This window comes from Gamsiella multidivaricata (genome assembly GCF_025024155.1).
Source record: "Gamsiella multidivaricata strain RSA 2152 chromosome Unknown BC939scaffold_25, whole genome shotgun sequence".
NCBI classification, from domain to species: Eukaryota; Fungi; Mortierellomycota; class Mortierellomycetes; order Mortierellales; family Mortierellaceae; genus Gamsiella; species Gamsiella multidivaricata.
Window position 1 is genome coordinate 243,329 of NW_026251733.1, and position 21,112 is coordinate 264,440.

At 48.8% G+C, this 21,112-nt stretch overlaps 7 protein-coding genes across 7 annotated transcripts; 4 read left to right on the top strand and 3 right to left on the bottom strand.

The window, feature by feature from the left end:
* Window positions 1-992: 992 nt before the first annotated feature.
* BC939DRAFT_448550 (uncharacterized protein) lies at window positions 993-3,600 on the top strand. The gene is made up of 8 exons (XM_051555250.1): window positions 993-1,200; window positions 1,289-1,494; window positions 1,584-1,971; window positions 2,075-2,308; window positions 2,418-2,463; window positions 2,563-2,573; window positions 2,648-2,845; window positions 2,938-3,600. The coding sequence occupies exons 1-8, from the start codon at window positions 1,108-1,110 to the stop codon at window positions 3,142-3,144; spliced, it is 1,383 nt and encodes a 460-aa protein (XP_051413260.1). The 5' UTR covers window positions 993-1,107; the 3' UTR covers window positions 3,145-3,600.
* A 1,322-nt stretch (window positions 3,601-4,922) lies between these two features.
* BC939DRAFT_476267 (uncharacterized protein) lies at window positions 4,923-5,948 on the top strand (the record flags this gene model as incomplete). Its single annotated transcript, XM_051558577.1, has 2 exons — window positions 4,923-5,391; window positions 5,563-5,948. 2 exons carry the CDS (start codon window positions 4,923-4,925, stop codon window positions 5,946-5,948), a joined length of 855 nt encoding a protein of 284 aa, XP_051413261.1.
* Window positions 5,949-6,324: 376 nt separating this feature from the next.
* BC939DRAFT_502278 (interferon-related developmental regulator-domain-containing protein) lies at window positions 6,325-8,477 on the bottom strand (the record flags this gene model as incomplete). Its single annotated transcript, XM_051560267.1, has 5 exons — window positions 6,325-6,698; window positions 6,805-7,447; window positions 7,606-7,721; window positions 7,832-7,983; window positions 8,188-8,477. The coding sequence occupies 5 exons, from the start codon at window positions 8,475-8,477 to the stop codon at window positions 6,325-6,327; spliced, it is 1,575 nt and encodes a 524-aa protein (XP_051413262.1).
* Window positions 8,478-8,666: 189 nt separating this feature from the next.
* On the bottom strand, window positions 8,667-9,972 carry BC939DRAFT_396095 (histidine-specific methyltransferase; the record flags this gene model as incomplete). Its single annotated transcript, XM_051552266.1, has 3 exons — window positions 8,667-9,302; window positions 9,395-9,494; window positions 9,593-9,972. 3 exons carry the CDS (start codon window positions 9,970-9,972, stop codon window positions 8,667-8,669), a joined length of 1,116 nt encoding a protein of 371 aa, XP_051413263.1.
* Window positions 9,973-10,435: 463 nt separating this feature from the next.
* Window positions 10,436-11,764, top strand: BC939DRAFT_448566 (putative heavy-metal-binding-domain-containing protein). Its single transcript, XM_051555251.1, has 5 exons — window positions 10,436-10,588; window positions 10,727-10,748; window positions 10,862-10,997; window positions 11,096-11,138; window positions 11,349-11,764. Exons 1-5 carry the CDS (start codon window positions 10,485-10,487, stop codon window positions 11,491-11,493), a joined length of 450 nt encoding a protein of 149 aa, XP_051413264.1. The 5' UTR covers window positions 10,436-10,484; the 3' UTR covers window positions 11,494-11,764.
* On the top strand, window positions 11,765-15,864 carry BC939DRAFT_448569 (vacuolar protein sorting-associated protein 35). Its single transcript, XM_051555252.1, has 9 exons — window positions 11,765-11,926; window positions 12,163-12,259; window positions 12,455-12,761; window positions 12,874-13,081; window positions 13,219-13,302; window positions 13,394-13,849; window positions 13,947-14,798; window positions 14,966-15,367; window positions 15,492-15,864. The coding sequence occupies exons 1-9, from the start codon at window positions 11,828-11,830 to the stop codon at window positions 15,726-15,728; spliced, it is 2,742 nt and encodes a 913-aa protein (XP_051413265.1). The 5' UTR covers window positions 11,765-11,827; the 3' UTR covers window positions 15,729-15,864.
* BC939DRAFT_448572 (uncharacterized protein) lies at window positions 15,856-19,669 on the bottom strand. The gene is made up of 6 exons (XM_051555253.1): window positions 19,429-19,669; window positions 19,243-19,323; window positions 18,425-18,828; window positions 18,232-18,321; window positions 17,603-18,127; window positions 15,856-17,506 (listed from the first exon to the last, which is right to left on the bottom strand). The coding sequence occupies exons 1-6, from the start codon at window positions 19,467-19,469 to the stop codon at window positions 16,158-16,160; spliced, it is 2,490 nt and encodes an 829-aa protein (XP_051413266.1). The 5' UTR covers window positions 19,470-19,669; the 3' UTR covers window positions 15,856-16,157.
* Between the last annotated feature and the right edge of the window lie 1,443 nt (window positions 19,670-21,112).

The following is a 21,112-nucleotide window of genomic DNA, read 5'->3' on the forward strand; positions in this document are numbered from 1 at the left end:
AATTGGTTGTGCTTTGCAAGCCCTTTTTGGTGGGTGTCAATGGTTGTGCCCACATTTAGGGGTTCGCAACGGGAGCGCCGTGGTGTACGGTATCGGCCTGGTGTTGCTGTAGAACAGGCATCCTTTCACGAAGAGCAAGGTCCAGGACGAATTCGCTACTCCTGCGCAAATGCCCAACAAATGGACATTGTAAAGTGCAAAGGGAGGTTTTGTTAATGATTCATGCTTTATAGTCGTGTCAAGCTAACAATTTCCGTTAAAGACGACAGACAGATTTTTGTTGCTTGTCGGACAAAACTTTAAGATATGCAGCATACTTTAAATGCCTTTCCTTCTGAGAAGAACCCCTTTGTTGTTTTGTTGTCGTTGTTGTTGTCGTTGTTGTTGTTGTTCTTTTTTTTCCTAACAACTGTGATAAGCAATTAACATGCCGCATGCGCTGGGAATTACTCGACCTTATCATTCAGCAGAAAAACACATCCACTCGATGGCGCATCTTGGGAGCATGGGTTGTGAAAAGAGTACCTCCGTGATGTTTATACTTTAATTTATGATCGATCGTTCCCCCGATCGCATACAACGGTGACGTTAAAGTGCAAAAACGCGTGTTTGTCTGCCCTGCTCTGCTGCCACGAGCCATGTCGTGTGGAGACTAGAATGGAAAGCGGAATCTTCACAGGTCTGCCACTAGAAACACTCCTCTCTATATGCTTCTTGTTAGTAATAACGGAGTACGCAGAGTCCTTGACCGCATTGCTCTCCGATGTCGCTCGCTCTGTTATCGTATTTGATTTGCGCGTGAAGAGAGGGCATTCTCACGCATGTGCAGCTATTTCTTTGTCAGAACAAGAAAATTGCCATGGAACAAGTGTAACGGTCGATTGATTATAAACATGCAAGCGGGTACAGACCGCATGCAAAGAGATAAACTGAAAGAGAACTAGGCGGAGTGGGGACCAGAGAGCATGGGTCTGGCCTCTACTGAATTCCATCCTCAACTCTTCATTCTCTTCATTCTCCTCATTCTCCTCATTCTCCTCATTCTCCTCATTCCTCTCCTCTCTTTGATCACGATCTTGAAAAAAAAAAGAAGCGTACCCGTAAAGAATGGCATCCCAACTACACGTCCTGATTGTCGGAGCTGGTGTGGGCGGATTAATGCTCGCGGTGCTCCTGGAACAGGCCCACATTTCATACGAAGTAAGTGGTACTTCCCTGCACAAAGTCCTCCCACAGCAGGCTGTTACAGCCATCTCACCGGCTATTTTCCGTTCCTCTGCCCTCATAGATCTTTGAGAAGGCGAAAGAATTGAAGCCATTAGGCTCTGCATTATCTCTCCATAACAGCCTGATGGTCATATTCGAGCAACTGGACATGTATCAAGACATTCTCGGTATCAGCAAGCCCTTTGGAGCCCTGCACTTTCTCAAGGAGGATATGTCTGTGACTGGAAGTCTTCTGGCACGGCGGCCAGGTGTGGACTGTGCAGAACAGTATGTACCCGTCTCGCCCATGCATGATAGACTGAACGTACTGCATTAGGCTAACTGCAGCAAATTTAATTCTCGTATCGTCGCTGCAGCTACGGGGACTACAACCGTGTCGTCGGACGCCCGGATCTGATCAGCCTACTCCTTAAAAGGGTCCCACCCCATAAGCTCCACTACAACAAGCGTGTCCTGACAACAAAGCAGGACGAAAACGAGGTCATTCTGCAGTGCTCAGACAGCACCAGCTACGCGGGCAGTATTCTCGTCGGCGCTGATGGTGCCTACAGCAGTGTCCGGCAGAATCTTTACAAGAAGCTCGCCATGGTCGGAGCCTTACCCAAGGATGATGCGAAGCCCCTCGGCTATTCCTATGACTGCGTGGTTGGCATTTCTGATCGTTTGGATCCCAATATATATCCCGTAGTCCTAGAAGAGTACTGCGAATTCCAGGCGGTCCTCGCTAACGACAGTCCATATACGGTAAGTTGATAATATCTCTTCACAGTTGTTTCTCCGTATGATGGTCCACTTCAATGGTCGCTGACCTTTATCTACAACATATATCCTTTCCAAACGCCTACAGTGGTGGTTCATGCCTTTGGTAGGCAATAAGATCTCGTGGATGGTTACTCATGACGTGCGGAAGCATGGCACGGATGAGGACAGAAACTTCAGATTCTCAGAATGGAGTCCAATTGCAGCTATGGAGATGTGTCAACAGGTGCGCCACCTGCCTTGCCCATACGGCGGTACAGTCGGGGACATCATCGACCACACATCCGCCGACTTGATATCAAAAGTCATGCTGGAAGATAAAGTACTGGAACACGTTTGGTGCCTTGTACAGACGTGCCTGCTATCCTGACGCGAGCCTCCGTTCACTCACCGATCCTCTATACTGTTTGCTCCTTCGTGAATTTTTACAGTTTTTTTCAACTTGGTACTCGGGTCGAACAGTTCTTCTTGGCGATGGTATGCGAGCAGATATATATAAAAGTAGGATGAAGGCTCTAGAGATCGACAAAGGTTACTGATGCGTCTACCTATCAACCATTTATCTCTTCTTAATAGCATGTCATAAGGTTGGCTAGGAAAGATGTTTTCGCGTGTAACTGTATTATGAAATCGAGTGTTAAGCACCATTCTTGGATATTAGATGGTGCCATTCGGAGGACAGGGAGCGAACATGGCAATTTTAGGAGCACTTCACCTCACGAACCTGCTTTATGACATGTATTCGGTCTCGCAGGATGAGATCACGCAAGTGTTCAGAAAATACTATGACATGCGATGGAAGCCCGCCAAGACTTCAGTGGATGGGTCCAAAAAGACTGGGATACTACTTCACAAGAAGGTGATTATCTCCTGCCTTTTTACCCCACAGTGTTCCACTTGTTCAGGTTCGATAGCTAATATGATTGCGTTGATGGGTCCTCTATACTACAGGGAGTTGTGGCGGACTCTGTACGGTTTATGTTCTTGAACTGGATTCCAAATTGGGCAATCAAACTGGGAGGCGACAAATTAAACGCACGGCGGGACCAAATCAGCTTCTTACCCTATGTTAAGTTACGCGGATCATATTCCGGCAGTCAAGTAAACCCACCATCGCGGAGGATTGTCCACAAAGCATACAACGCACGTGCCGTTTGAATTCTTGAAGAGTTGGACTTTAGGACTTTTACCGGCGTGGCGGACCAGGGCTTAAAGCTACGATAAAATCGATATATCCTTATATAATAAGCATTGGCATCGACGGAAGCAGGGCTCATTGCTGGGTCTTGAATAAAAATACGAAAACTAGTCTTCTCTATTGATACATTCTCACAGGGACGTATAACGTTGTAGTCAGCCAGAGAGGACACGGACGGAATAGATGGTTATTTTGTTTGCTGCAAGGTGCAGGCTAGGAGCATTCCTCTGCTAATTATACTTATCAAGGGTCAAAGTACGCAAAGGGAGGATGGATCAGCGGATTTGAGAGGGCTCAGTACTGAGAAAGAATGCACGCCTATGAGAGCCTTGTGAAGCCATCAGCAAAGTAAACAGTGCGTGGGCCGGTCGTTGTTCCTCCGTTCACATATATCCATTCTAGACGACCTATTCTCACGCTCTTCACGCAGATAGATTTACAAAACATGTCATCATAATGATACCTTCTGAAGATTGCCAATGTTCACATAGACGTCTTTGGATATCCTCTTCATGTCTAGGGATGCTGCATGCTGCCTGCGCTGCCTGTAACGCCACAGCTCTGGACCCTCCCATGCAGCTTCAGGGAGAGAGCACTCTTTTTAAGAGACTACTATGATGAGCATTTCCGTTTTTCCTAATACTTAATTTTGCCGTAAACCACAGCTACACCTCTTTTATTTCTCTCGCAGCAGCTGGACGAAGTTGAATACAGAAGTACAATCTCCTTTTTTTTTTGTCCGCCCTGCACTTTATATTCTCCTTTCTTTCTCCTTGCAGTGCGAATAGGGTGCAGTGTGTGTATTTGTGGCTACAAGAGGAAACAGGATGGATTAGTAGACTGGCAGTTAGTGTAACTAGTCTCTAGTGAAATAAAATGAGCATTTGTTTGGACAAATCCAATTCTTGGGAACATAGGCGTCAAACGATGGCGACCAGACCTAGTGTTATTCGAGGCTTCCGCGTGGAGGTAAAAGGACTGTTGTTCACCTTTCATTTTCTTTGGTGAAGGAGGTTCACCCCTGCCTACCCTTCCTCTCCTTCTACAGATGCAACCCGTTGTAGAGAGTTAGAATGCCCCCCTCGAAACGGGGGAGAGAGAGAGCAGCAGGCCGGCAAATGGACCTCAGAGTGCCATTTTAAGCTTTTGATTTGAAAATGAATCTAAATTAAGGAAATGAGTGTCCAGCTGGCCCTGTGGTGCCCCTAGGGTCGAGTGGATATTTATAGCTCCTTTCTTGATCTCTCTTGGGAGCATTTTTTTTCTTCTTCTTCTACAAGGTATGTGCAGCAGCCATTCGATTGGAGCGATTCATCTTTTGCATATTAATGTATTAGACCTATATACCTATATTTCTTGTTTATGTGCTTACAGCAGTATGAAACCGTCTCTGATACGATGCAGGCACGATAACAATTGAGCAGCGGTAAATACATATAAACGGCAGCTGTCTTCCAGTGTTTCGCCCTGTCTTTTTCTGTCTTAATCCCGTTCTCGTTCTCGTCTCATCATCCTGGCCCCCTCCCTTACTTTATACAAGTAATAAAAAAGCGCATAAAAAATCCCCTCCATTTTCTCCTCTTTTCTTTCCCTCCATACTTCACACTTCACACTCAACTCGCACTCGCACTCGCATTTTCCCCTTCCTTCTCCGCCACACTCTACCACTTCGGATTAACGCCTCCTCCTCCTCCTCCTCCTCCTCCTCCTCTCTGCTGTCATCATCGTCATCGCCATCATGTTCATGAAAGCTGCCCTCTTCGCTGTCGCCCTTGCGGCCCCTGCTTTGGCCTACGAGCCAGTTACCTGCCAAAAGAATGCCACCCAGAATATCGTCACCATGATCAAGGATGCCACCCAGTTCTGCACCATGTTGACCGGTTACGGTGTTACCCCCGTGGCCCCCAACGAGGGTTGTGCCTCCGTCTACTGCTACGGACCCGCCTCGGACCTCGGACCCCCCATGCCCAAGGGTTACATCCTCAGCACCAACTACCTCCAGACCGCCAACTACACCCAAGTCACCGGGTGCATTGACTCCTCTGTCTGGGGCCAGAACCCCACGGACGAGGGTGGTCAGATGGACTCTCACGGCTGGCCTTACTCCTGCCAGGGATTCAAGAAGTTCGTCTCGTTGATCGAGCCAGCGACCAACACCTTCTGTCTCCGTTGCTGTAACGCTGACAACAACGTCGACTGCAACACCAGTAAGTCTTTTCTTTCTATTTATTCAGTAACTCCTGTGCCTGAAAAAAATGAAAAAGAAAGAGCACGGGGGTTGACATCAAAAAGGGGAATATACACTGGACAAATATTGCCAAAAAGAAAAACCACACATTTCTCTAACAGATCTCTGTAACTAATTTGTCCCCTTGTAGGTATCTCCACCAAGGGCTGCTGGAACGTCGTTCCCGGCGCCTACACCATGCCCGACGGTACTGCTTGCAAGCCCCCAGTTGGTTCTCCCAACAGCACTGTGCCTACCACCGTTTCCGGCACCGTCTCTGGCACCGTTGCTCCCCTCCCCACCGGTACCACCAGTGCTGGCTCCGGCACTGGTTCTGGCACTGGCTCTGGCACTGGCTCTGGCACTGGCTCTGGCACTGGCTCTGGCTCTGGTACTCCCTCCTCTGGCTCGAATTCTCCCACCACTTCCGGCTCCAACACCGGCAACAAGGCCAGCGCAGGCTCGCGTTTCTCGTCCTCGGTCGAGGTCATGGGCGCTGTTGCTGCCTTGGCCCTCGCCGTTGCCGCCAGCTTCTAAAGCTTGTAGCCCATTCGTCCTACCCTTAGGGTTTGTTTAAATTGGCAGACCTAATAAATCAATCTCTAGATGGAGCTCTCCTAGCTTATTGTTCTGGCCCCTTGTCGCAGAAGTACCCCTGATTTAATTGTTAGAGGTGTGTTCCGTGCGACTACGGGTGTATATTCATCTTAAATTAGTAATAAATAAGGACATATCGGCCTCCAGGGGAATGCTCTGAAGGATCGATACTCTGCTCACTTTGATGTTAAAGCTATAGTGCATTAGGCCATATTTATTGTAACCCGTTTAAACGTTGGTCGTAATCAAGTTTAATGTCCTTCTCGTTATGTGTTTACGGGGTTCGTTGATACATTTGAGAGGGCCTACATGTTCCTTAATACTCCTCAAACTTTCCTCGGTTCCTTTCCTTTTTGCGTTGGACCTGTCGCATCTTGGCCATCTCTGCATTCAGATACTTGCGGTCGACCTTGTCCAGCTCTGCCTTGGCATCCTCTGCATCTGCATAGATTCCCATAGAAGATGATGGCCGTGAACCGGCACGTGACCCTGCCTTGGATCCGACCTGAGACGAGACCGCAGCCGTAGCAGCTAATCTGGATCCAGATACGAATGTTCCGCTTCCGACCCCTGGGGAATACAGAATTGCAGTGGAGGGCAGAATTGTGTGGATCATTGTGTTATGGACAAAATGCGTTTGCAACCCCGATGTGAGACGGTCTCTCAAATAATGCAGCTGCACAATCTCAACTATAATCATCAGGATCAGAATGAGCGCGTTCTTAATATCAGTAACAGTTTTAAGCATACCGTGTCTCTTCTTCTGCAAAACGCCTGGTTGGAAGGATGTGCTTACCCCAGCCATCAAACTCGACATCATAATCCTTTAGCTTGAGTGACTCTGTAGGCCGTTCCTGCGACTCGACACTCTTCAAGATATCCCGGAAAGCCGATCGACCCGCCGATCGCTCCTTCTTACTGCGGTGCTTATTTGAGTCCGTCGACAACGCACCCAGAGCTGCGACCAACCCATTCAGGTCCTCATACCGGAAATCGCCTGTGACCTCCTCCAGATCCTCGGGATCGTCCTCATTGTATGTTTCCTCTACATCTTCATCATCTGAGAATTCACCGTCTTCCCTTTGGCGCTGATAATGGTCCAAAATTTCGAGCATCAGTGCGATGGTCTCTCCTGCGGCGACACGGACTTCGACCGAGGGGTGTTCGAGTAAGGTCTTTGCACCGGGGATGATATTGTTGAAGAACCGGCGCGCCTGCATCGTGATTTGTTTCGGTCCGAGGTCTGGGAAGAGTCCGGCGTAGAGGACACCGAATGCCTCGAGTGCTGCGGCGAGGGTCTCGGCGTTCTGGGGCGCATTGACAGAGGCGCCTGAGGAGAGGGCAATATCGGAGAAGAAGCTGAGGAGGTCGTAGGTGGGCAGATGGGATGGTTGGGGTGTGGAGGAGATAAAGCACGCTGTTCCTAAAGCGTGAATGCACTGGTATCCGAGACCCATTCACACATACACACAGAACACACGCACACCATACACACACACACACACACACAAAAAAAAAAAAAAAAAAAAAAAAAGGTCAGCGGGTCTCACTATGTTATCGAACGAAGAGATGAGAGAGGGAAAGCGCAGTAACCTACCGCAGCCTTGACCTCAGTCTGCTCGTGGTTCGTGATCGTGTACTTGAGCAGGGGCGCCAGGTCTGTGAACATCTTTTCGTCATCCTCGCCGATCGTGATGAACACCAGGGAGATAACTAGTAGCAGACAGGTGAGGAAAGGAGCCATGACATAATATATTAATTCCCATTTTTTTTCTTTTTTTTCTCACAGTCGTAAATTCATGCGAATGCAGGGAAGGCATTACCATTTGCAGCCAGGACACTTTCGCGGGTGCCGCCCTTCTTGATACTCTTCTTCAGCAGGTCCATGAACTCGTCTCGCTGCGTGTCCAGAACATCGGCTGTAAAGCGGTTTGAAATCATTGTCTGCAGCTTGGTCAATGCATCCTCGCGAGTGCTATCCATCAAAAATTAAAACAGCAGAAACGTCTTAGAAAAGCAACCAACACGGATCGGAAAGAGAGTTTCTTTTTTTTTTTTGTGCTCGGATGGCTGCACTTGGCACTTCTCCGAATGAAACAATAAAAAAATGAAAAAAGAAAAAATTATCCGCAGTGGATGCATGATCTGCTTTGCATTGCAGCATGGTCCTCAATCCTACCTGGAGCGCTTCTCGTTTAAGTCCTCAATAGCGTCCTTGAGCTGCGCCTCCCAGGACGAATCTGCCTGCTTCAGCTCCTCAAAGTCCTCCTCTCCGTCTGCCGCATCGAACTCATGGTCGCTGTCTTCGTTGTCCGAGTTCACACGGGAACCCACGCGCGAACCCACCCTGGATGCGGGGCGAGAAGAAGGTCGGGAAGATGAGCCTGTAACCCGCTCAAGGTCTTGAAGCTGCTTCTTTTTCGAAACGGTTTTCCTGGGTCCGCTGGCGGGCTGTTTGTTTGCGAACATTGTTACGGTTGATGGTTGCTGGAAATGTTGTGTGGTGGAGTGGAGAAAGTGTGAACGAGAGAAAGTAAATGCTTTGAAACAAGGTCTGAGAAATAAAAATGTTAGTCCGAGTAAGATAAGTCGTCACGATGTCATGAAGAACCAAAAGAAACTTTATTTCCATGCTGGCATGCTGGCATTGTTCTTGGTTCAAGAATCCGTCATCTTGGAGACAAGGTGCAGATCGTAGCGTTTGCTTGAGCTTGTCCACTGCCCAATTGGCATGAGTCTTGTCTGTTGAAACAACTGTGCTGTCTCCTGCGGAGACCACTTGTACGAGTACTCCATGTTGATCAGCTCGTCCTCAGCCATATCCACAACGATTTCTTGTCCCGTCGCAGGATTCCTGTACTTCATTTGATGCGGCTTCTTAACCTTGTAGTAAGCCTCATGTCGGCCCTCCTCTTCGTTATACCGTCCATAGTACCCAAAGTTGTCGCGATCTAGAACCTGTTGACCCAGAAGGACGTTGGCATGGTCAAGACCGTTCAAGATAAACTCGCGTGTCACGCCCTTGGAGTCGTTGTACGCCAGAGTAATCTCCTGTGGATCGTTCCTTCGATCGATTCCGATGAGCCAGTTATCACCCTTGTTCAGCGATTGGCGGTAGGAGACAAGAAGGTGGGCGGCATCTTCCCTCGTGTAACTGCCAATGGACGAGCCGAGCCAAAGGAGGGTCTTGGGAATCTCGGGTCCAATAGAGCTGACGAATGCTATCCCTTGGTCGTACGTGCCCCACAAGCCCACAATCTTGATATTGTTGAACTGGCCCAGGGATTTGAGAGACTTTTTGTGTCGTAAAAAAAAAAAGGGAGCAAAATGAGCTAAAGGTGACAGCGGAGGTGGAAGATGTGGCAGGCGAATAACGATCCTTATACCTTGGTCAGCTCATCAAGCATTAAATCCAATGCATAGTACACGACGTTCTTGCGCTTTCTCTCAACCGCGTTTAGTAGCAGAACAGTCTTTCGTAGCGACCTATATACAACATGAAATGGCCGTGAGAGAACTCTTCTTGCATACAGATGGTACACGTGTACTCATCAATTTCAAAACACCATGTTGGCTTCAGTTACCCTGCACCAAGCTCGACAATGACACTGTTGTCGGGTATATGGTCCACGATCTTGTCCGCATCATGCTCAAGGATCTCGATTTCCTCATGGGTCAGATAGTACTCTTCCAGATAAGTGATCTCATCGAATAGTTGCAGGCCACGGTCGTCGTACAGGACGATCGTGGGAATGGTCTTGGGTTGACCACGTTGTTTGGGACAGAGTCCATCGAGGATGACCTTTGCAAGATCGATGTCATTGTCGGCGTCTTTGGTTGGTACTATTTCGGGCTCCTGATGAGAGACGACAGTGCCGCTATCATTGCTGACGATGTGGTGTCCTTGTGCTTTAATGGGAGAACCATTACGGATATCAACGATGCTAGGTGTTGATTCGGGCATGATGGGTGCCGACGATTGTCAGTGGATACGGAAGTTGGTGGGAAGAGAATGAGAGAAGAAAGAAGGTGAGAAAGAGAGGAAGAAAGAGAGGAATAAAGAGGGAGAGGAGGAAAGATAGAGAGGAAAGAGACATGCATCATGCACCATTGTTTTTCGTAATCAGATCGGAGTAAGGATAGCGATGTCCTAGGAGAATGTCTCTTGGGACGCGAATAAACGCGTCCGAGAGGTAGAAAGACTTCAGGTGTGCACTGACCACCTCGATGAGACCAGTTTGGCGTACAGATGTTCCGACTACAATGAGCTCATGAAACGCGTCCTTAATCTTGTTCCCAGCAGGCGATGGTCAACAGGGGGCCATGGAGATGGGTTGTATAGCCAAGCGGCCGGTGACTGCAGTGCATCCATTCACTGCACTGTGCTTGGAGCAATTGAGCCAAAAAGAACACTGCCTCGCGCCTCCCTTCTTGTCCCTTCATTCCTCCCCAAGTCACCTCAGAGAGCCCTCCAAAATGGCATATGCCCAGCCTATCCGCTCCGTCGACCGACGCTTCAGCACCACCGCGTTTGAGATCCCTGGTTATTATATCGCGCAGGCCCATGGTGTCGTCCGAGGGTAAGGCGCCGAGTGACTCTGTACTTTCACATCCGTGATCTGATGCATCGTCTGGACTCATGGCCAAGTGATGCACAGCTCATGCCGCGCCCATATTAACAACCTCATCTCACTCTCGATGAACAATTCTCTTTCCAGCATCACTGTGAGGAACCCAAACGTAGGTGGTTCTCCCCTCTCCTCCCCCCTTTTTTTTTCTTCAAGCAAACTATGGATGTCAATAACCATGCTAACCATGCCAACCATGCCCCTTTTATCGTTCAAACAACACAGGCCGGTAAAGCATTTATTGGCGTATTCGCATCCATTGGCGGAGGAGAGAGTTCGACTTATATCGAAATGGCTGAGAAGGCTCGCGAAAGAGCCTTCCTGAGAATGCTGGAACATGCCGCTGCCGCTGGTGGCAATGGTAGGGAACCCAATATTCATGTTGTGGATTGCGCCGAGGCGGGGTCTCTGCAATCTGCTCACAGCCCTGGGCCTGCTTTTCTCTGTTTGATCGTTTAGCCGTGATTGGAGTCCAGTTCACAGGACAGGAAATCATGGAGGTATACAGCACCCACATGGCAGCCTTGGTGCATCTCGTTTCTCATCCATGCTACCACTCAGCGTAGCAACGATTAACATTTTATTCAATTCTCTATAATCGTCTCATAGGGGTAAAACTTGCATGTCTGTACGAGAGAGAGCATGGACAATTTTATTACCTGGATATCAACGCACTAATGCCGATGTTCATTTTTTATATTCTTTTACTTAGGATGACTGAAGTTATGGCCTATGGAACCGCTGTTACATTGGCGCCTCTTCAGCAACAGCAGAATTACCAGTCACCTCCTCCTCAGCAGCAGCAGCAACCCCAGCAGCAGCAGCAGCAGCAACAGGTCTATAGTCCATATGGATAGCGCCCACAGCAGTAATTCACCCCAGCAATCCCCGAAAAGCAACAGCTGGGTTATCATATAGTCTTTTCAGCATACCAGGGGGCCCACGGATGCCAGCACTAATACCAATGTTAGTTTTGTCTCTTATCTACGACGCGTCTTGAATAAAGAGGAGGTTCGAGTTTCTACGTTACATTACAAACGTCATGCTCATCACGTGCGTATCCCCCGCCAGAGGGAAAAGCAGAAACGGCTGAAGGGGGAGGGTCGACCTCTTGCTTGGTCAAGCGTTGCACCCGCAGACTGCTTTACTTATCCTTTCGTTCTATCTCACAATCCACGCACACATCCCCACATGACAACCACAGTGCCATCCGCAGAAGACCAAGCAAAGTTCCTCGAGGATGCCTTGAACGTGGTCAAGATCCAGTCGTTTCAAATGAAGCGCTGTCTGGTAATGAAAGCGAATGATGCTTATTCCAACGGACACTCCGCCTTTATCCTTCCTCCCCCGCAGACTATTAGTCTTGTCCATTCGCCACGTTTTCCTATTTCGTTCTTTTCCTCCCGCTTGCAATGCAATAAACGCAGCGTGTAAACATGGTGCCGTGCCTTCTGTCTGCACTGCACGAGTCCTAACACCACCACCCCTGGTTATGTCGTGCCTGGTCTCTTCTGTCGTGGCAATAGGATAACAATAAGTTGATGGACGGTTTAAAGCACTGCTCTACCATGCTTGCCGAGCTCAGGACCTCCAACTTGACGCCCAAGAACTACTATGAACTCTGCAAGTAGACGACATTCGCTCCGATCGCTGGGATTATTATGCTGGAGCCATTGTCTTGCGCTCAATTGCTTTCTTGCCGAGAGAGAGAGAGAAAGAGGAAAAAGAAAACAGGTGCCTGTTGCTTACCTGTGCTTTTTTTTTTTTTTTTTTTTTTTTTCGAATGGATACTCTTTTGTTTTCTTGGCAATTGTATAGACATGGCCATTTTTGACGCCCTTCGCCACGTTACAACTTACCTCAAGGAGGCTCACCAGAGCGGGCGACACCACTTGGCGGATCTTTACGAGCTGGTGCAGTATGCAGGAAACATCGTGCCCCGCCTTTATTTGATGGTGACCGTTGGCAGTGTGTACATGGAGGTGCCTGATGCCCCTGTCAAGGAAATCATGCGCGATATGATGGAGATGGCCAGAGGAGTCCAGCACCCGACTCGCGGATTGTTCTTGAGATACTACCTCAGCGGCCAGACGAGGAACGGTCTTCCCTTGGGAACAGAAGATGGGTACGCTCCTTTTTGTGCCTCTTGACATGATTTGATCACGCGGCGCCAAAATAACGTTACTCCTCACACAAAAAGACATGTCGCGTTTACCCCTCGCTCTCTGCTTTTCTAGGCCCGAAGGAAACATCTCGGACTCGATCCAGTTTATCCTGACCAACTTTATCGAGATGAACAAGCTCTGGGTACGACTTCAGCACCAGGGCCATTCCCGAGAGCGCGAGAAGCGTGAGATGGAGCGCAAGGAGCTCAGGATTCTAGTCGGCACAAATCTTGTGCGTCTCAGTCAGCTAGACAGCGTGGACCTGAATGTCTATCAGTCGGTAATTTCTCTTTTTGCTTTTGCTTCTGTTTTTGCTATTGCCTTATTTCTCTGGTGCTTTCCATTGCTTCAGTAACACCGCTACAGTATATAGCAACAGTCTTTAACATATACTAACACATCTTTCTTTTCTTTTAGACCATCTTGCCCAGCGTTCTCGAGCAGATCGTCAGCTGCAAGGATGTCATTGCGCAGGAATATCTCATGGAGGTCATTATCCAGGTAACACACAGCTCATTTGTTATGCCGCATCTTTGAGCGCATGGAGTTCACCGGCAGGCAGCTAATTATCCGGCGTCTCTTTGAATCCTAGGTCTTCCCCGACGATTTCCACCTGAGAACCTTGGGACCATTATTGTCGGCTACAGCTCAATTGCACCCCAAGGTCAACGTGAAACAGATTGTCATTGCCCTGGTGGACCGTCTTGCAGCCCATGCCGCCAGAGAGGCTGACAGCAACGATGATGATGAGGTTTCAGAGGCACCCGGCTCACCAAAGGCGTCATCCGTCAAGGCGGATGAAGCGGAAGTTGAAAAGAAGGAGACCGAGGCCAATGGAGATGAGGCAGCAGAAGAAAAGGAAGGCGATGATGAGGAAGAAGCAAAGAAGGAAGACCAAGAAGTAGAGGAAGAGGAAACCCCTGCACAAGAGGAGCAACCTGCACCAGCACCGGCGCCAAAGCCTCTCAAGATCCGCAAGATCCGGGGCATTCCCGAGGACGTCAAACTGTTCGAAATCTTTTGGGGCAAGATTGTGGAGCTGGTCAAGGTACTGAGAACTGTGATCAGATGGCGAGTAATGTATGTGATCAAGTTGCTCGTGCGGTTGTACCATACTAACCGCTGTATCATGTTCGCATCAATAGTTCCGTCCTGACTTGTCAATTCAGGATATCACAGCACTGCTGGTTTCGTTGATCAACTTGTCGCTGAGCTGCTATCCCGACAATCTGGGATATGCCGACCAGGTCCTCGGATTTGCCAAGGACAAGGCGATTGAATACAACGAGAGCCCTGAGCTGCAGCACAAGGAGACTGTCGCAAACCTTCAGAACCTTCTCATGGCGCCCATTCAGCACTATCCCTCCATCCTTACACTCTTGGACCTTCCCAACTTTAACGCCCTTCTCTCGCTTCAACCCTACCAGACCCGCCGCGCCATTGCACATGCGGTTGTTGGTTCTATTCTGAAGAACGATACCATCATCAGCACTCCCGAGGACGTTAATGGAGTCCTGGAGATTTGCGCTGTCATGATTCGCGACCAGAAGGATGGCGGACACAACTCGAGCCCCTTCCGCAGCACCCGCAGCAATCGCAACGAGAGCGGCAGTGTCGATCCAGAGGAGTTTGCGGAGGAGCAGGGTCAGCTGGCGCGCATTATCCACTTGTTCAAGAGCGATGATGCAGATACACAGGCAGCCATCTTGTCTGCGGCCAGGAAGCAGTTTGGCGATGGAGGAGAGCGCATTCGCTACATGTTCCCTCCATTGGTCATCCAGGCCGTTAAGCTGGCTCGCCGCTTCAAGAAGTTGCAGGATACGGACGAGGGCTGGGAGAAGAAGTGCTCGACTCTCTTCAGATTTATCAACCAGGTCATTTCTATTCTCCACGGCAAGGTCGACAACTCTGATGTGGTTCTGCGCCTATTCTTGTTGGCGGGTCAGAGTGCAGATGAATGTGGGTTTGAGGATATTTGTTACGAGTTCTTTGTGCAGGTAAGACGGCAGAGGCCTTTTTTTTCTTTTCTTTTCTTTTTTTTTTCTTATATTGTTGCAGTCGCACAAAGTCATGAGCTACCAAGCAATGGAATAACCATTTGTTTTTTGTTCTTGTCCTTGTTTTTATTTTTTATTTTTATATTTTTATGCTGAATTGATTGTAGGCATTTACGATCTACGAAGAGTCGATTTCAGAGTCGAAAGCGCAGTTCCAGGCGATCACGCTCATGGTTGGCACACTTCAGACGACGTCCTGCTTCAATGTGGACCATTATGATACCCTTATTACAAAGTGCGCGCTTCACGGAGCCAAGCTGCTGAAGAAGCCCGATCAATGTCGCGCAGTTTACACGTGCAGTCATCTCTGGTGGGGCACCATGATCGTCGCTCAGGGAGAGGACGGCGAGGAAACTGTGCAACCATATCGTGACGGCAAACGTGTCCTGGAATGTCTGCAGAAGGCACTTAAGATTGCAGACTCTTGCATGGACTCTGTGACGAACGTGGAGCTGTTTGTTGAGATCCTCAACCGATACATTTACTACTTTGAGAAGCAGAATGAGGCGGTAAGGGTCCACTCGGGATGCAATGTTTTATTATTGTCTGCTACCTGTGGTAATTGGCACTCATTTCTTAGGAGTTACTAACAATGGGTCGTGTGTACTGTTGCGCATATTCATCTGTAATTAGGTCACTGTCAAGTATCTCAATGGACTCATTGACCTGATCAACACTAATCTGGGCAACATGGAGAACCCTGACCAGCATCCTCCTTCATCCAACTCGTCGTCGTTGCTGGAGAACGACCCGGCCCATATCTCGGAGTATGTAATGGCTCATTTCCGAAACACGATCTACCACCTGGAACGCCGTAAGAACGCCGGGGACGAGAAGTATGCGGAGCTCGATGCCAGTTTAGCCGTCTAATCGAGGAGGATCTGGAGAAGTGACACGTGTGGCATTTTTGAATTGGTGTTGATCAACAAGAGGAGCAAAGCGAGAAAGGCGATAAAGCAAGATGAAGCGCTAGCGCTGAAGTAATAAAAAAAAAAAAAGGTAAAGCTGCTTGGTTTGGTTTATTTTCACTGCTACAACTTTCATCACGGTACTTCGATCCATGATGGCAAAAAGTGGGTGGTGCCATTGGAGCACCGATGGCTGCTCGTCTGAAGATATCGCTGCTTGCGCGGCCCTCCCCCCAACACATGCGGTTTGACCTTCAATGACGGTCCCTTGACTGCCACACCCGACCGCTCCTCTCGACTTCCTCAGGAAGGACAAAGCTGTCTCGATTTGTATAAAAAAAAAAAAGTGCAGACATGCCTAAGGAGATAATGACTTGGCAACAGTTGTCTATCAGCGACGAAGAAAGTGTCCATCACGCGGTTCGCGCGATGTGGGCGAAATCATGCCGTTCCCCAGCGAGTGTCCTGAAAAATCTCCCCAGGTGTTGCCGCCAGTGCTGCCCGCATTGCCAGTAGGCGATGAACGCAGCGAATTAATCGAGTGTCGCCACTCATCCGGGACTCCAAATTGAAACCCGCCAAAGAGACTGTCGACCGAGGGCGATGGACGCGCCGAACTAAACTGAGATGATCCGTTCTGATCCAAGCCTGGCGATGACGAGTTGCTGGATCTTATGGGAGACATCGAACCTCGTCTTCCAGCCCCAATCACACCGGTCGTCGTCTTCAGATGTGCCGGCTTTGACGTGGGCTTCGCTCCGACAGTGTTGCTTCTGCCCTTGAATAAAACAACCTCCTCGTCCTCCTCATCATCATCGTTGCCGACAATCAACGACAAATCATTATCATCGTCGTCCGACAGCAGCGCGGCGACAGCCTGCCGCTGCTTGATATCCTGATCCAGAGAGCCCTCATCATCCGGTCCATGCGCCTCAGTAACCGGAGTTGGCGCCGCCGAGGCATTGTGACTATTGCGATTCAGAGCCTTGCCAATATGGAATGGGTTCATTTCTTCGTCTGCTGCCTCGCGCTCATAATCCGTCTCGTCTGCATCCTCATCCGATCCCAGTGCCGATCCCTCCACAGCTGAATGGATGGTATTCACAGTTGCGTCTCCGTCGTCCTGGCGTTCAGTAAAGAATTGCAAGCCCTGATTTCCATCCTCCATTTCCGTAGGCTTCACATAAAAGTCCAGCCAGCCGAGCCTGGCAAGCGTGAGGGCGTCCTGGAACATGTCCGCAATACGCATTTGCATTTCCGCTTTGGGACTGACCCTGCTGGGCGGAATCATCGACAGTGGTCGCTCATCAATGGCTCTCTTCAAGGCTGCAAATCCCTGGAGCTCAGCATCCTCCTTGAGCACATCCCTGCAGAAAATAGTATCCTCAGAGTAAGGGTGAACCTGTCCCAACAGTGTCAGGAACGAGGCGAGATCCTCCAGCAGTTGTTCAATCTGAAAGCGTTCCTTTTCCTTATCCGAGAGTCCATCCGAGAGGCGCTTTACATGGTGAATATTGACTTGCATCCATTTGAGTGACAGTCGCAGAGCAGGCATGGCTCGATGGACATTCGAGGGCAAAAAGTCGGCTGGACGTCCACTATTCTTGTAGCCTCCGTTCCTGTGGTTCTCCAAATCAATAGTTGAGTATCGAAGGATCGTCGCAAAGGAAGTTAAGATGAGTTGAAGCGCCTGTCTCTCAGATTCGATTTGCTGCTGCGGTGATACTGTCGGGCCATCATCTATAGAAGTATAGAGGGAGAGCTTGATGTCAACATCCGAAAGAACCTTGAACAAAGGAATGCAAGAAATATTGATGGCATCAAAAGCCCTCTTACCTTGCAGAGGAATGTAGCACTTGGTGTAGAGACTGGACATGTTGATAATGAGGATCCTGAGTAGCAGATCAGGGTCGATCTGTCTGTCCAAGATCAACTTCTCGAATGGCTCGCCCATTATTCTGCCATCGAACTCTTCAACCGAGTTCAAAAAGAGCGAGCCGTGTATAAGAATGAACTGCGCCAGGAATTCGTTCAGCTGCGTCAAGTCTTTGTTATTCGCCGCCTGTCGATCGTTGTATCGCTCCTCCCTGACAAACTTCTTCTCCTTCTCGGGATCCGTCATCATCTTTTGAAACAGCACCTTGATGTTGTTGCGCGCTGTCATGAACGGAAGACGAACCGCCAAACTTCGATAGTAGAAGTAAAGGGCCAAAAAGTTGTTGGGCGCGAACGTTGCAATGACTGCCAGCTGGTTATAGGGGTTGCCACTCGAAGGGAGAAGGTTCCTGGCTTCGTTGTAGTAATCGCGTGCCGCCGACCAGTTCTTTTTAGGAGAGTCGTTAAAGGTTTGTCGGTAGCGAGCTATTGTAGAATATCAATAATCACAAAATGGTCCTGATTAGTCAGTGCTGCGCACAACTTAAATCCATGCTTTAGTCGTGAGACAATTTCACTCGCTTACGTACCGAGGTCTCCCAAAAAGATATAGCACTTATGGCAGCTGCTGATCGCACACTGTCGGGCCGCATCCGTTACCTCCAGCATCGGGCGCTTGTCTAAGTTCGACCGCACAATAGTAAAACCAGTGAGCATTCGATGTGACCATCCATAGAAGCAATAATACAGTAAACTCCAGCCTAAGCGCAGATTACTGCTTACCTCCGATGGGAAAGGACTGCATGGTCGCTCCGGATTCGTTCAGATCATAGCACGATGCCAAGTTTTGAATCAGTCGATGGTAAAATCCTGTTGCCTCCTGAATAAAGGCCCTGAACTTCGTTGACACCTTTCGAAATTCCACCGACGAAACAGGGGGCTTGTTGCCTCGAGTCCCATGGGGACGTGACCTCCCACCATCCCTATCCCTACGAGCATCCTGTCTTCCATCCTGCTGCTGCTGCTGTTGGTCATTGTTGCTCTCCGGTCTTCCAAGCGTGGCGAGCTTCCGACGATAGCCGTCGATCACGATATAAAAGACATTCTTCCAGAGAGCCGACTCGACCTCCTTAGATTGAGCCAGGACAATGTCCGTCAGGAGGAGTCGCTCGTACTCTTCCCGTAACCTATTAAAGATCATCAAACGAACCAATATTTGGTTTCCGTTATATGTGAGTATAGGTTCCTTTTTCACGCAATGATAAAGTCGTTCCCATCCAACTCAGTCGAGTCCTGCGACATTCAAATTTGATCCACAGTTCTCAGAGCACAACATTGGCCACCACTTCTTGATTAAACAAAGGCGTGAAGCGGGTTTGCTTATCGCTGGGCCGGTAAATCCGTTCCCACATATGCTGGTTCATGTTTTCCCATGTGAAAAAAGGCTTTGTCATTATCCCAAGTACTGATGGATGTTCACGCCGTTGGTGTAGATCAGAAGGCGCATAACTTCTTGCGCCCTTTCCCTCTCTGCATGAAAGGAAGATGCACTGGCCAACAACAAATGCAAAAAAAAAATATAAAAAAAAAAATAGTCATACCTGTCCCTAGCAAGGGTAACTCCAGTGGCTCCTTTCTGGTGCAGCATCTCCTTCAAGTTTCGTTCCTGTGCCTGCGTGGACCTATTTGTTGCATTAGCAATAAGCAGAATTAGCTGTGGTTTCTTCCTGCAGGTTTACCACACATACATGCAGAGGAAACAGAGAGGATGAGGGAAAGGAACGTACCTGTAACGGTCCAACCAAAGGGTCTGGGGATCTTCTGTCATATCGGAAGGCTTAGTCTTTTCTTCCTCAAAAAGTATGCCTTGCCCTTGCTTGCTTCGGTGGCTCGACTAGACTTGATGTCGATTCAACTCGTTTGACTCGATACGAAGAATGAGGTAAAGGAAAGAAGGAGAGAGAGAGAGAGAGAGAGAGAGAGAGAGAGAGAGAGAGAGAGAAAGAGAGAAAGAGAGAAAGAAAGAGACGGATAAAGCGAGAAAGGACTATCGGGGGATGTGGCAACAAAAGACGACAGGTGAGGAGAGTGGTAGAGAGAGGGCAGACGGAATGCCGGGCGGTGGAAAGGGAAGAGAGAAGCCAAGAAAAAAAAAAAAAAAAAAAAAAAAAAGTGGAGCTGAGTAGGATCGATCGATCTTCTCTTTTCTCCCTGGAAGGGGGGGTCTTAACACCGATCCACTCTCACTTTCTCCAGGGTGATGGTGGCGGGAAGAGGACGGGGGAAGGGACTAGCGATGACCAAAGAGGCGATTGGGCATGAATCTTTCTTCTTCTTCTTCGGGCACAGAAAACAAAAAACACATCCATCCCTCAAAAAGCAAAGAAAAAAGAGGACGAAAAAAAAAAGAAATCGCTGAAGAGGTCGTTTGCGCGCTGCGGCAGCACGTGATACGTCGCTATGATGCAACGTCGTTATATCCCAGAAGGTCATGCGCCCAAAGAGTGGAGCTGCACATACATAAGGCCCTTTTCTGCGCATTCCTCTTCACCATACTTCCTCCTTTCCTTCTTCTTCTCTACTGCTTCTACTACTTCTTCCACCACCACCACCACCACCACCAACTACACTTCCACAAACATGTTCCAGAAACCCCGTCTGACCTACTACCGCACCTTCTTCCCCAGGAGCACCCGCAACAACTACAACATCCCCACCGCGAACCACCGCCACAGGGTCCCGACCATCCGTCCCAACGCCCAGCAGAACGCCATGGCCAAGATCATGTCCCTCATCGGCAAGGCCAACCCGCTCACCGCCCCTCCCAAGCCCAACCTGCCCGATGTCCACGCCAGAGTCTTCTAAAAAAGCGACTCTTTTCCTTTCCTTCTCGAGCGAGCACCTCTCCAATGGATGCTCAACAGACCGACCTCGCGAGCAATTGAACAAACTTGGCTGGTTCATGGGGACCCCACTCGAAAGAAAAAAAAAAGCACGCCCTTCGTATTGTGCTCGTAGCTATATATTTATGACACCAATCTCACAACAACAACCTCTCCACTCTCGTTTTACTCGTACCTTTTTTTTCTTTTCTTCGTTTTCGTTTCTTGTCTCTTCTATGTAAATGCCTTGTAAAACACTTGTAAAAAGACCTGTTTTTGTATCAAATCTATCAAATCTCAATAAAACAAGAAGCTTCTTCCCAAAAACCAGCTCTTTTGCTATCTCTCCTGTGCAAAACTAACTGTCCGTAGAAACAGTCGAAATGCCCAAATGTGCTCGCAAAAGATGCGCTTGTGTAAGGAATCCTCAATTACTCATATGATTCTTTTGCAATTCCTTGCTTGTCAAAGTGCTCATCTGACCTTTCCCCCTCTCCCTCACAGAGTCGTAAGCATTTCTGAATAATACTATGAAATACGGATATAGAATAGAGCGTTGGGGAACCAGGAATTTGGTCACGCACACGAG